Source organism: Pelophylax lessonae, assembly GCF_965119305.1.
Source record: "Pelophylax lessonae genome assembly, chromosome: 6".
Taxonomy (NCBI): domain Eukaryota; kingdom Metazoa; phylum Chordata; class Amphibia; order Anura; family Ranidae; genus Pelophylax; species Pelophylax lessonae.
Genome location: NC_138773.1, coordinates 182,373,543 through 182,386,580, shown reverse-complemented (window position 1 = coordinate 182,386,580; position 13,038 = coordinate 182,373,543). Strand labels below are relative to the sequence as shown.

At 35.7% G+C, this 13,038-nt stretch overlaps 1 protein-coding gene across 1 annotated transcript in view; it reads right to left on the bottom strand.

Moving 5' to 3' along the window:
- Positions 1–13,038, bottom strand: part of COL5A2 (collagen type V alpha 2 chain) — a gene marked incomplete at its 5' end in the record, with an annotated part of 151,068 nt that overhangs the window by 51,672 nt on the left and 86,358 nt on the right. The window contains 7 exons of the mRNA XM_082261749.1: positions 671–724; positions 1,268–1,312; positions 1,637–1,690; positions 4,637–4,681; positions 7,244–7,297; positions 8,171–8,224; positions 10,148–10,201. Of these exons, the coding sequence (XP_082117875.1) occupies positions 671–724; positions 1,268–1,312; positions 1,637–1,690; positions 4,637–4,681; positions 7,244–7,297; positions 8,171–8,224; positions 10,148–10,201 (360 nt within the window). The remainder of the gene's footprint in view (positions 1–670; positions 725–1,267; positions 1,313–1,636; positions 1,691–4,636; positions 4,682–7,243; positions 7,298–8,170; positions 8,225–10,147; positions 10,202–13,038) is intronic.

The following is a 13,038-nucleotide window of genomic DNA, read 5'->3' as shown; positions in this document are numbered from 1 at the left end:
AAATGGACCTGTACTTTTGAAGCATTTTGTAAACTAATAGAAACTCTTTATTATTGCTACAATAATGTAGAAGAACACACACCAAGCCATTTAACTACTAGAAGTCAGTCTAAAGAATATTTTTCCTTCACTTGATTTACGAAGCATCAAGGAAAGGAAAACACACTTCCTGGAAAGGCTCTAAGGACCACAAAATAAGTGAGAAAGTGACAGTTGTCAGTGTATTCATTTTCCCTACATCTCCTTTGCCAAAATGTGCCAGCACCTAGTTTGTTGCAGCAATCTGGTTTTTATTTATTTTGCACTTGAAGCAATGATCAATGTCTAAATTTTTGGGCTTACTCTAAGCAGGTCTGATACATTTTTTTTTGTTTTTGTTTTTTTTACTAGAGAAATAAAAAAAAAGAGAAGATGAGGAAACACACAGAAATAGCTTCCAAAACACCTGTTTCTGAAGTATGGTCCTAGTTGATTGTAGTACTAAAGTAGATTAGAAATGACTAATTAAGCAGTATATCTGCAAAGAATGTATTTCCTTGGGTAACTGACTGATATGATTTGACTAGCTAGAGCAAAGGTGAAGAGGTGTAAGTATGACAATGTTTGCACTTTTTTATTTTATTATTAAGATATATTACCACTATGTAAATAAAACATAAAACATTATTACCTTCATACCGGGATTGCCAGGAAATCCTGAAGCTCCATTTAAACCTATGGGGCCCTGATGGATAAAACAGAAAAAATGCATTTGTTTTCTGAGATTTGATACCTATTGTTCACAAGGACATTTATATATACATTTCAGAAAGACTGTCAGAGTATTAAAATATTTTTTTTACCACTGAGACACATTTAGCAGCTAAAATTCAGATCAGTACACCAGTTCACGAATGTGACTTGACAGATTATGACGTACAGTATTTTCAAAAAGTACCTTGATAACATCTTATCAAAAATTATTACTTGTGAATGTGATATTCACCAAACATTTACTGCAGGTCTACCTTCCTGGTGCAAATGTTTGAAATACAGTGATTGATTCTATTACAGTGTTTGGTTAATGTAAAATTTACATTTGTATAAATATGCTCCTTGGTGTTATATACCATTCAGGTTATACGCATTTCCTTTAAAAAAAACTACAAAAGTGTCTGGTCCGGATTCAATTGCAAACAAATATGATAATTAAATAATCAAATGTAGTTTATTGAAGATGATACACATAACAAAAATATTGAAAATGCTAAATAAAATTGAAACTTACTATAGCTCCAGCTGCTCCCGGAAGCCCATTAGCACCTCTTGCACCCTGAAATGCAATACAGAGATTTAAAAAAAGCATAATTTTTCTACAGTAAAATAATGTTTAGTTTTTTTCTGACACATCTATATGTAATGAATTTACATATAGAGGTTTATATTTTTGTCTACACTGTGATCTCATTACTGCATCTTATGGATTTATTGCCACTATACAAGGATTTTAAATATTTGCCTATATTTTTCAAAAATTTAGACTTAAATTAAATATATTTTACCATGTTCAGTAATACAGTATCTACATTGTGTAACATGACTAAGGATTATTTACCAGTAAGTGGGGATTTAAAGTATGGGCAAAAATTCAACTTACAGGTACACCTTGAGATCCCATACGTCCTCTCTCACCAGGCATTCCTCTTGGTCCCTTTATGCATGAAAAGAAAATGTTTTTCTTATTTTTTGTATAATATAAAAGAAAAAAAAAAAAACAAAGCTTATGGAAAATTAAAAACATCAAGAATAGTTCAAGGGTACCTAAGAAAATATTGCTAGTCGTGGCTCCAAATTAAATCTATCAAGCTTATTATCTTTTAGACTTAAACCAGAAGGTCTTCCTAGAAGTGAATATTAAAGAGATGATGACCAGCGCTACGGATTGTAATATATGAAGAGAGTGTGAATAGAAGGTGTGAGCTGCCACCAATCAACCCTTAAAAAAACAAAAAGGAGAAGCGCTCTAAGTGTAGACAGTTTAATAATACATAAGAAGCAATGTGTGTAGTAACTCACAAGACATAAGTCTACAGACATAACTGTCTACACTTAGAGCGCTTCTCCTTTTTGTTTTTTTGCTCTAACAGAATCTCCTCTTGGTCTGTGGAAGAGCGGCTCAGTGTTTATGGACTACTCCTTTCTGACTACACGTCGATCCCATACTATACAGTAAATTTATTCCATCAGCTTTATTTAGTGTTTTGCTTTTGTCCCTTTTCCTCCCCCTCCCCCCCCCTCCCCCTTCTCCTTGCTTTTTTAATTGACTCATCATACCCATCCCCTGTGTTGGAGGTTTTTAGCGCTCTGGTTTCACATATGTTACCAATCAACCCTTGAGTGCAAGGGTGAAAGTGAAAAATTATTAAGTGTGACGATTGGTATTGGCGCTACCTTAAGGTGATATAAAAGATACAATGCCACGAACTGGCGTGAGTGGAAATAATATAAGAAATTAAATACCCACAAATGTCAAAGTGTCACCAAATATTGTGAGTGGAAACTCCTTAGGAAATTAATACATGAACAATGTGTTTATTCAAAATTATAAAAGGTTCAAATCAACAACCAATATAGTGATATGTGAAATAACAAGATGCATATATAATAATGTGACAAGCGTGAAATAAAGACTTCCTAGAAGTGCTTTGAATAAGTTATAACTATTTTTAAAATATATTTTAGTAGGAGGGTATAGGAGGGTATATGATAAGGTGACATTACATAAGCATTACTGGTAGACACTTGTCCCTGAATGGGGACCTTTGTGACTGGCTAACCAAGTATACATTTATTGAGCTGCAGATTAAAAAAAATGGAATCAACTTTTGAGATTCACATGCTAAAGATTATATTATTTTTTTTTAGATATACTTTAATAGATTGGCTATTTAGTGGGGGGGGGGGGGCAATTTAAAAATGGTGTTAATATAAAATCGACAATCTGTAGTACTTTACATACAACAACATGCAGACTATCTGATAGGATGCAGTCCCTGTTCAGCTAACAATTTTCTTTCCTCCTTTGCTTCTTCATTTGACTTTTGTTGAGTTGGGTGGTGCCAACAGGGACACCAATGGCTCAAATTTCAGCTGAGCATCTTAGTAAACCATCAGATTTTTGGTAACAGAGAGGAGCATAACTATACTTAACTCTTTGAAATTGCAAAATATATTTTATGGCAATGCAAAAGGTAAACAAAAAAGCAGGCATATGTTGGTCACATACTGTATTTACCTCCTGAGTCAATAGTTGGCTGCTATTACATGCATGGCATTGTGAGTTTTTCTGAAGGTAAATTTCTACCAACTTTGAACATCCAGATCTGCAAGTTCTGTGGGTTTGGATAGGACTGTTTCTAGACTGAAATTTTGCTTGCCAGAGACAGTTAGCAGCACTGAAATCTATGCTTTGACCATTCTAGGATATTCAGGATCTTTTTTTAGTCCACTTCAGTGTTGTTTTGCCTGTATGATTTAGGCCAATGTCATGCCAAAGGTGAGATCCTCAGGGGAAGCGAAATCTCAGTTTAGATCTCTTGCACACTGAAATCAATTTTGTTCTATAACTGGCCTGAATTTGGTTTCATCTATATTGTCCTCAATCATGAATGGCTTCCCATTTGATGCCATTAAAAAGCATCCTCACAACATGATGTTACCACTGCCAAGTTTCAACTTGCAGTGCTAGCTTTCTGACATTCATAACATTTGGTGCAAAGGCCAAAAAAACAAAAAACTGCCTTGGCCTCATTTGACAAGATTATCCTACATGTTTCCTGCTTGTGTTTTTGCAAATTCCAAATTTGACTTGATTTAGGTATTACCAGCAATGCTTTTCTTCTTTCCAGTCTTCACATTGATGATTTCTCCCTTCTCAGCTGGCGATCTCTGCAGCTTCTTCAGAATTACCATTTACCTCTTGTTTACTGCTCTATCTGATGGCCTCTTTACCTAGTAGGTATTGTTCTCTAGGAGTTCTCATTGTGCCATATTATTTTTAGCTAATGGATTTGATGGTGCACTCAGGATGTTAAAAGAGTGGGATTTTATTTCTTAATAAATTATCACTGGGTGGTGCTTCTCTAGAACTTTTGTTTGTTAGCTTTTGTCAAAATGTTAATTTCTAGATATGTTAGCTAACTTTGGGGCTTTCCAGGTACAGATGGTTTTGAAATGATCACGTGATACTTTAGTTCCTTACAGGTGGATTCCATTTAGCCAATTATGTAAATTCTGAAAGCATTTAGATAAACTATATTTTTTTGTGGGTTTTACAGCAAACAGGTAAATGGTTATTTATTTTAGACTCCTCAGTTTTAACATTTGCAAATCATTAGAAAAAGTTTTTTTTCACGTTTTGTGTAAACTACTGATATAAAATCCCAACTAAAGCCATTTTTAATACAAGCTGTGTAACTGAAAACCTGGAAAAGTCCTGGAGATGAGAATGTTTCTGCTATGTGCTGCAGAATAAAGGTCAGTCTTGAAAACTAACCATAACTATAATATTACTGCTGATTAGTACTTGGGTGCAGCTTTAATAAAAAATAAAATAAATGTTTAAGTTCATTGGAATTCATACTGGGTGCTGACTTACCTGGGGACCGTTGGTACCCATTGGACCAGTAGGACCAGATTCTCCCTACAAAGAGATTGTTTAAATAACATAAATATACTACTACTAATAATAATAATAATAATAATAATTTAGGTTCCAGCCTAAACAATAATTTACATTTTGATTAAATACTAAATAAACGAAAAAAAAATATGACATTCAGGCCTGTAATGTTTCAAAATGTTGAAACAGATAGTGTACAAAGATATGATGGTACTGAACTATGGTAAACAGTTAAAAAGAGTGCAAATAGCAAAAAAACATTCAAATGTATGTCAAGGCAAAAATAAAATTATGCAGAACATGCATATTTTCAAATAGTTTATCCATTTAAAGACTCTGTAACTACAGAAAAATACTTGTTCTTTTGTCGGAAATGCACTCAGCTCCTAAGTCCTTTGTGGACTGACATCACACAGCGTTTTTGTAGACTGAGAGGTATCAGCCCTCCCAGTGTCCTTTGCCAATTGAGTCACCCTGCCACTCTGATCTGCACAATGTAAAGGGTAATTTTTCTGATGTAGATAATAGGAATTAGGTAGGCTGAAAAGGCTCTTTTCGTTGACACAGGAAGTGTTCAGAGGACATAGGGCAGCTCTGAATTTCTGACAAGTTCAAAAATGTTTTTGCACTTATGAAACAACTTTGGAAAAATTCTCCTAACAGTATATTTAACAAACCAAAAGGAAGCAATTAAGAGTAGTTTATTGTTAGGGTTTACATACACTTTAAGTACAGTGGGAATAAAACACTAAGTGAACCCCTTATTTAAAAGCAATTACATCGTAACAGTATATTCGTTATTGCTTTCTAATTTGTGTAAAGCAAATGAAAGGTGCAGAAATATTACTGTGTTATATGTTGAGGTGAAAAAACTTGTCCTCCTATTGTATCTTGCTCTTCAAAGCTCATCAAACATCTCTAGGCTAATCTGTTAAAGCAGTCCTTCCTGATCATCTGACATGAGTAATCTGCCTCCTCCTAAGGATTGCCATACATGGATCAGTTTTTTCAATCAGCCAGCAGAAAAACTGAGTGGATTCCCTCACATCCACACAAGAGAGGTGGTTAAAGGTATCCTCCACATTGTGTTATTGCATTTTGACAGTAGGGATCTTGCCATCAAGCTGTTTTGAGAGAAGTTTTGGAATGACTTCTCAGGATCAGCCATAGATAGATTGAAATTCATCCAATCCCTACCGAACCAGCCAAATTTTGATCCAACTATGGCCACATTAACTCTAGTTATTTTGTGTCATATGAGTATGTGTCTTAGGCCTCAAGAAGGAAAGAGGAAGCTTTATAAGGCACAAAATACACTCCAGCAAAGAAAACATGGGGTATATATGCACCACTCAGTAGACCATTGTAATTAAATTTAACTAAATTAGGATATGGTTTTTAAAAGTTGCTTTCCTATGTAGCCATAATGCAAACTGTATCCATACCCATACATTTTTTTAGTTTTGGATAGAATGGTGAAAGGTTAGAACCCCTTTCAGGTTCTACTGCTGTACAGAGCTCTATTAGAGAGGTTTCCCTTCACTTCCCTTCTCGGAACAATCCTTTACTAGACAGGAAGGAAAAAAAATCTGAGCCAGTGAAACAGACAACAATACATAGCTGACAGGGTTTCTAGCATTCCCCTACCTAACTTGAAAAAGGCATTTTTACTTCTGTCTATGTTTCTGTTAGAAAGATTTCCCCTTTCTTCCTGTCAATCTTTTTAGTAGACAGGAACTGAAAGAATCTCTTCCAAAGGAGGCTTTGACTGCAGGAAAACCTGACAGGCGTTTTAGTCCTTCTCTAATCTAACCAAAAAAAAATAAGTTTTGGGTATAGATACCCTGTGATTGGAGAGCAGGAGAGAAGTACTATTTGTTCATTTGGCTATATTCACATGCACATTAAAGTTAGAAACAAAATTAATTTCTAAAAAAAACTTTAGTAAAAAGACAAAAAATCAGCACTTAAATTGGAACTTTACCCATTGCAACTCGATAAAAAAATAGTTTTCTTTAGCAAGGAACATACATTCCACAATATTAATTATTCTACCAAAATGAGTGTCTGCTGTAAATTGCCTCCAGCATTTCTGCTGTTTCTTCTTGCTGGAGGCAAGAACTAGAACTGCTTGAAATAGATAGACTTGTGTCTTTTTTCTAACTAACTATAAGGCTGCAATTTTGTTGAAGCTCAGATCCTCTGAGCTGCAGTAAATCTTTAATCTGTCAGCAGATCAGCTTCTAGGGGCTCTGATTTTAGGCACAATGCCAAAAAATAGAGAGCAACTGAGCATGTGCAGAGGAGGGTGATACAGTGTATTACTGGATTTTAAACATTATAGGCACTTATTTTTTAATGTTTTACATAGCTAGACTTGCAAAAGGGGCCAGCCTGAAGTAAACTAGCAGGACTTAATTTTCTGAAGAAAGTTCCACTTTAATGTACATTTAATTAAAATTTAATTTAATTTAACATGTTTGGTGCAATTGTAGGTTTCTGTTAAAAAAAAAAATAATAATAGTAATACTAATAATTTGGTCTATGACAATCATTGCTTGCCCTTAAAAATTACAAAATTACCTTTGATCCAGCTGCTCCAATTTCACCTTTTGGACCGTCCAGACCTTTATGACCCTTAAAGTAGAGAATACATTATAACTTATGATTGATAACTACCATTAAGACTATAAATACATAAAGTGAATATATATATATATATATACCGTATACACAGTATATTGCTACTCTATTTGATATTGCATGAGTCGTTCATAATAATACATATATGTAATAAGCATTTTTTATGCTTAGTATACAGGACCATACAAAATAGTAATAAAAAGCAAAGGTTTTCCAAAGTTGATAAAGAAAACACTTACTCATCACTTTAGGACTTACACAAATGGTCATTGTAATGCTATACCTAAAATAATTAAATGGCAATGCAGGTGTTTTCTACCATCGTTTCCATATGGCAAGCATGGAATTTGAGTAAATCCCTATACTTAAGAATTCAGGATTCCATTTATGGTAAGGTTCTGGGTTAACAGGATGACGTTCTGGGTTAACAGGATGACGTAAAAGTTAGAGATCAAGTTAGCTGTTAAGTTTTAAAATCAGTTTAAGGAAAAAGTGTTAAGTGTTATGGAGAGGTTATGTGCTATGGGTCAATTTTTAGGTATCATTTTATGCTTAAAGCTTCAGATTGGTGCAGTTATTTTAGAACCAGATTAGGATTATAGATCAGGATGATTTCAGAGCCAAATACCCCTTGCAAAATCATGCCTGTAGTCTAGAGTTCCCTCTAACCTAAAAAATGATGTACCAATAATATGAGCAAACAAATACAAATAATATATCATAGATAATACAGCATGGATTCTTATCAAAAATTCTAAATTTTAAATAAAAAGATGTAATCCTTCAAATGTACCCATAGCCCTAAAAGCACCTATTTTTTATAAGAAATATATTTTGCACATATATATATCATCAGCATTTTCTTACTCTGTGTCCTTTTAGTCCAGGATGCCCAGGAGCACCAGGAAATCCTCTTGCCCCCTTAAAAAAAATGCAAATTAATTTGGGACAGTTAACATACAGAAATTACTTGTTTGTTTTATTAGCAATTAGCATTACTAAATACACAATTATCTAAAAGCATCAAGAAATGTGTCAGATATCAAATTATATTTAAAGGTGGCATAGTGAAAGTGATACAGTATGTTCCAATATACAGTTGATTTCCTGTCTAACAATCTAAGTTCTGTAAAGTCAATTTGAAGACCTTTATATTTCAAAATATTTATTTTTTAGAATAGGTATTAATACTTACAAATTGGTAAATATTTGAAAAAATAACGAGAAACATACACTTTAGCTAAGCTAAAGACAGATGGGGGAAATTTAGACACCCTTTGGAATTTCAGTTGGGGTGCATCAGGGAGCAAGAATCTGTTTATGTCTGCACTGAAGTTGGAGTGTCAACGCAGGACACTCCTTCCTCAGTGCACTCTTATCCACTCTCCCTGCCCAGCCACTATGTCCTTTACACTGACAGGCGCATTGCCAAGAAGTTTTTTACTAGCTGTAATTTAGTCCAATAGCAGTTTTCAAATCCACCCACTGCCATGCGCTGTCTCTCAGCTCCCCATCAGGCTCCACCTACCCAGTAACAATTTATTTCCCAAATATGGGCAACGCCATACAGTAATAATGTCATCTGTATTCCTGTTTACATTTAGCTTTCGGCTTGGGAATTTCCCACTAAACAGCTAAATGGAGCTGGAGATACAGCTGAGTGCTGGAAGCTGTCACATACATGACAGCTTCCCAGCACATTTAGAGCCCACTTTGAGTACTGTCGTACCTCTGTACATCAGCTCAGAGGTGGTCTTATTTACCACCAGTTTCCTAATTTGAGAACTGGTGATAAAAATTTATGAAGTTGTCACTGCCTTAGCAGCAAGTTCTTTATTTGGCAGTAGTAAGAACTACCTGAATTAGCCTCACGTGTCGATAATGTTATTAATGCTGGCACAAATGCTTGCCTGAATTAGTTACAGGTAGTTCTTAAAAGAAATACCTTCAGAAATTTGTCATTAGGGCTTTTTTGAATTGCCTTGAGAGCATCCACTTAATTTACCTTAATTTGAGCTCTATGTAATAAGCTGAAACAAGAATTCAGAGAGCTTCTTACATGGTGGTGATTGTGCTGTGAAATTTTCCCCTCTCTCTCTCTGATTGAGGTACTACTGTTATGACTTAAAGCCACATTTGGCACTTTTTGGGGGGAGCGGGTACCTGGTTTGACAGCTGTCCTACTTTTGGTCACATGCCCCGTGGCGATCTGAGCTGAAAGTTCAGTCCCTCATCTTCCCCTACAGCCTTCTGGGACACCTCACAGGTCCCAGAAGACTATGGGATCATTCACAATGCACAGCGCGATTTGCGCATGAGCCGTAGGATACCAGCTGTGACCGTCTGTCGGTTTCCCTTACTTACTATGTTGGTGAATGCACTTGAAGCCGATTGAAGAATCGGCTCGGGTGAGGACATCACTAGATCGCTGGACAGGTAAGTGTCCTTATATTCAATGTCAGCAGTTACAGTATTTTTAGCTGCTGACTCGAAATTTTTTGGGGGGATACTGGAGCTCTGGTGGTTTTAAGATGTTTTATTTCAATACATCACGTTTTCTAAAGGTTGGTGAGAGAAAATGCCTGCAGTGTGTGTATTTAACTATCTCAATCCTGTTTTTTCAAAGAGTTTAACAAAAAGGTCTCATATTACCAACAAAAGGGTTTGGTAGAGTCAGAAGATTAAAACACTCAAACTCTATTGACATTTGCTTAGTTTATGATAAACCCCTTGGTGCATTGTACAGGAAAATAATCACAAAAAATGAAAAGAAAGACCCAATTGAACTGTTGATGCAAAATAAAAAAGTATATATTTGTTGTATTAAGTATAAAAGTTACTTACAGTAGATCCTGGGAATCCTGTTTCACCTGTCTGTCCGGCCCTACCCGCCTCTCCCTAGAAAAAAAATAAAATAATAATATATTTAACCCCAACTTTTTTTTATAATAATATATTAAAGTGTTAAAAAAAAGATTAAAATGAGTATATCCCAAGCAATATTTCTGAACTCATATTTAAAATCGTGCTAACGATGATACATGAGATAATAGAAGTCAGGCTTATGGTAGAGTAGAACATTTTTAAACATTTTACTGACCCTGGGTACGTAAAAACGTACCTCCAAATAGCGATGGGCTAGGGCGCATTCAGATGGAGCTCGCCAGGAAGCCGGCACTGCACACCGCCAATCTTAGGCAGCGTGTGTATATGCAGCTGCCAGTCGGGAAATGCCCCACTGCCTATGATTGGCGGTGTGCAGTGACGACTTTCTGGCGGGCTCGATCTGAACATGCCTGAGCCCATTGCTACCTCCAAACTTCAATCACTGGCTGTTGACTTGAGAACACAACACTGACATTGCTAAGCACTACACCCAAGATGCAAACCCCTCAAACTGTTCCATCTTCCCATGGGAAAGTTGTATTCCCCACTCTGTTGGGTTATGATACTTTATTTATTTTTATAGCCAAAACAGCATTACATATAAAAGTAACGTGAAAGTACACACATAGGAACAAACAAAATGTTATTCTGAAGCATTATAAAAGCTAGCATCAGTAACCCAAAGCATTCCATTGATTTTTTGTTCTGAAAATAAAATAGGACAAAGAAAAATAAAGTAAAGTCTCAAAGGGGCTATTCTGCATTAAGCAAACATCATCTTTGGTCAAAAACCCGCCCCTGGAACATTTTAAGCTTTACAATGATGCTAGCAGTTTGTTTCTCACCAGATAAGCTATTTTCAGATGTTTTATATGTTCCCAATCTTTTTTCACTTTAAATGATAAAGTTTTTGAAATGCTTAATCCAAGTTACAGTATTCTGTTACACATCTTAGATTGGGAGTAAATTGGTTTGAGAGCGTTTTGCAAGACAAGCTAATTTTTTTATAAACTTTGATTTGATAAACAAGCGATGTCTTGATATACAAGTAGCATCATATCACAATAAAAGTCACAGTATAAAAGAGAAGAGAGGTGCCTCTAAGTGTAGCAATATGGTTACATTTAATGAAGATACAACATTCAGCAACTCACATGGTTGATGATTAAAAGAGGCACAACTAAGTATGCAGGCATTGGGGGGAAAAGTTGTCCACATAGAGCATCCTCCGCACAGCCATCAACACCATCCCTTCCACGCTGCACTCCACGAGCGCTTCAAGCCTCACCTTTAAATTGTTCTAATGCAGGGTAGTCTTACCAAGCATGACTACAGACTGGCGGTGATGAGAGCCCACGGGGAGGAGGATAGTCTATGTGGACAGCTTTACCCTGGATGCCTGCATACTTAGATGTGCCTCTCTTCATCATCAACCATGTGAGTTCCTTAATGTTAAACATTCATTAAATGTAACCATATTGCTACACTTAGAGGCGCTTCTCTTCTCTTTTATTCTCTGTAGCTCCTGCTGAATTTTGCTTCTAATCCCCTTGTGGAGGTTGCCATTTGTGGATGGACATTTTATGGTTACACAACCTGTCACATTGCAGTAATATTTTTTTTTGGACTATATAAACTGAAGAACTTATAAATAATTAGTCGTGGAACGAATCATCTGAGTTTCCATTTTTTCCTATGGGGAAATTCGCTTTGATGTAAGAGTGCTTTGGATTACAAGCATGTTCCCGGAATGAATTATGCTCGCAATCCAAGGTTTTACTGTATATGCATAATATATTCTATTCTGTCATATGTTTATATTATGCTTAAAGAGAACCTGTCGAGTCTGAAACAATATCACAGTGCTGTACAGCAGATATTTAATTTATACTGATTTTGATTGGTACTAGTAAGTATCCATGCCTCATTTCCTTATTATGCCACTGGATAAATAGAGCTTGGTGCAATCTGAGGGGTTCAACTACTAATGCGGATAGGTGCTAGATATATAAACACAAAAATAATGCAGGTAAATAGGAACTATCCAATAGTCTTACATGGCTGAATCACTTATCTCAAGCCTTATTTGAAATTTAAGTTGCAGAACTGAAAATGGTTGAGTATATAGCCACCCTAGGTCAACTTAAAACTATACGAAAATAAGACAAATGTTTTAAATAATATATCAAAATTAGAGAAGATCAGTAACAAACCCACTAAAGGTCAGCCAAAAATGTATATTTTCCATTGATATGTTGAGATTGGGGATTACAGTTGCTTCTACAAATTCTGATACTTCAATCAGGCCAGTATTGTGATATACTGTAAAATGAATTCACTGCAATAAACATCCAGTTTTGTTTGTAGCAGTAGCGATTGTAGATTCACTATCCAGCGGATTGTAGTATCAGCTTAGGTTGTGAAGAACCAACATTTTTTTCCATTCTAATACATTTTGAGATAAGATTTCAGAGCTCGGAAAAAGTCAGAACTTTTCCTTCACCTCTTGTTTCTTTGTAGTGTTTGCATAGAAATAACTCCTAAACTGTGCATCACTGTTGCACCTGTACACATTCCTGTTGTACCTGTGCATCTAGTCTGTGTTTGTAAACTGAAGAATAAGGATGCACATGCACACTGGTAATCAGTATGCTTTTCCTGAGACTAACTACTGTACAACAATGTATTAAAGCGGAGTTCCACCCTAGAAATTTTTTTTTAGATAAAAATACTCCCGAGAGCAACGATAGCCTCTGAACTGTCCCCTGTTTCACTTACCTTTTAGAAGAAATACTTACCTTGAAAATGTCTTGTCTAGCGCTGCCATCTCAGGTGTGGGCAGCTGAACC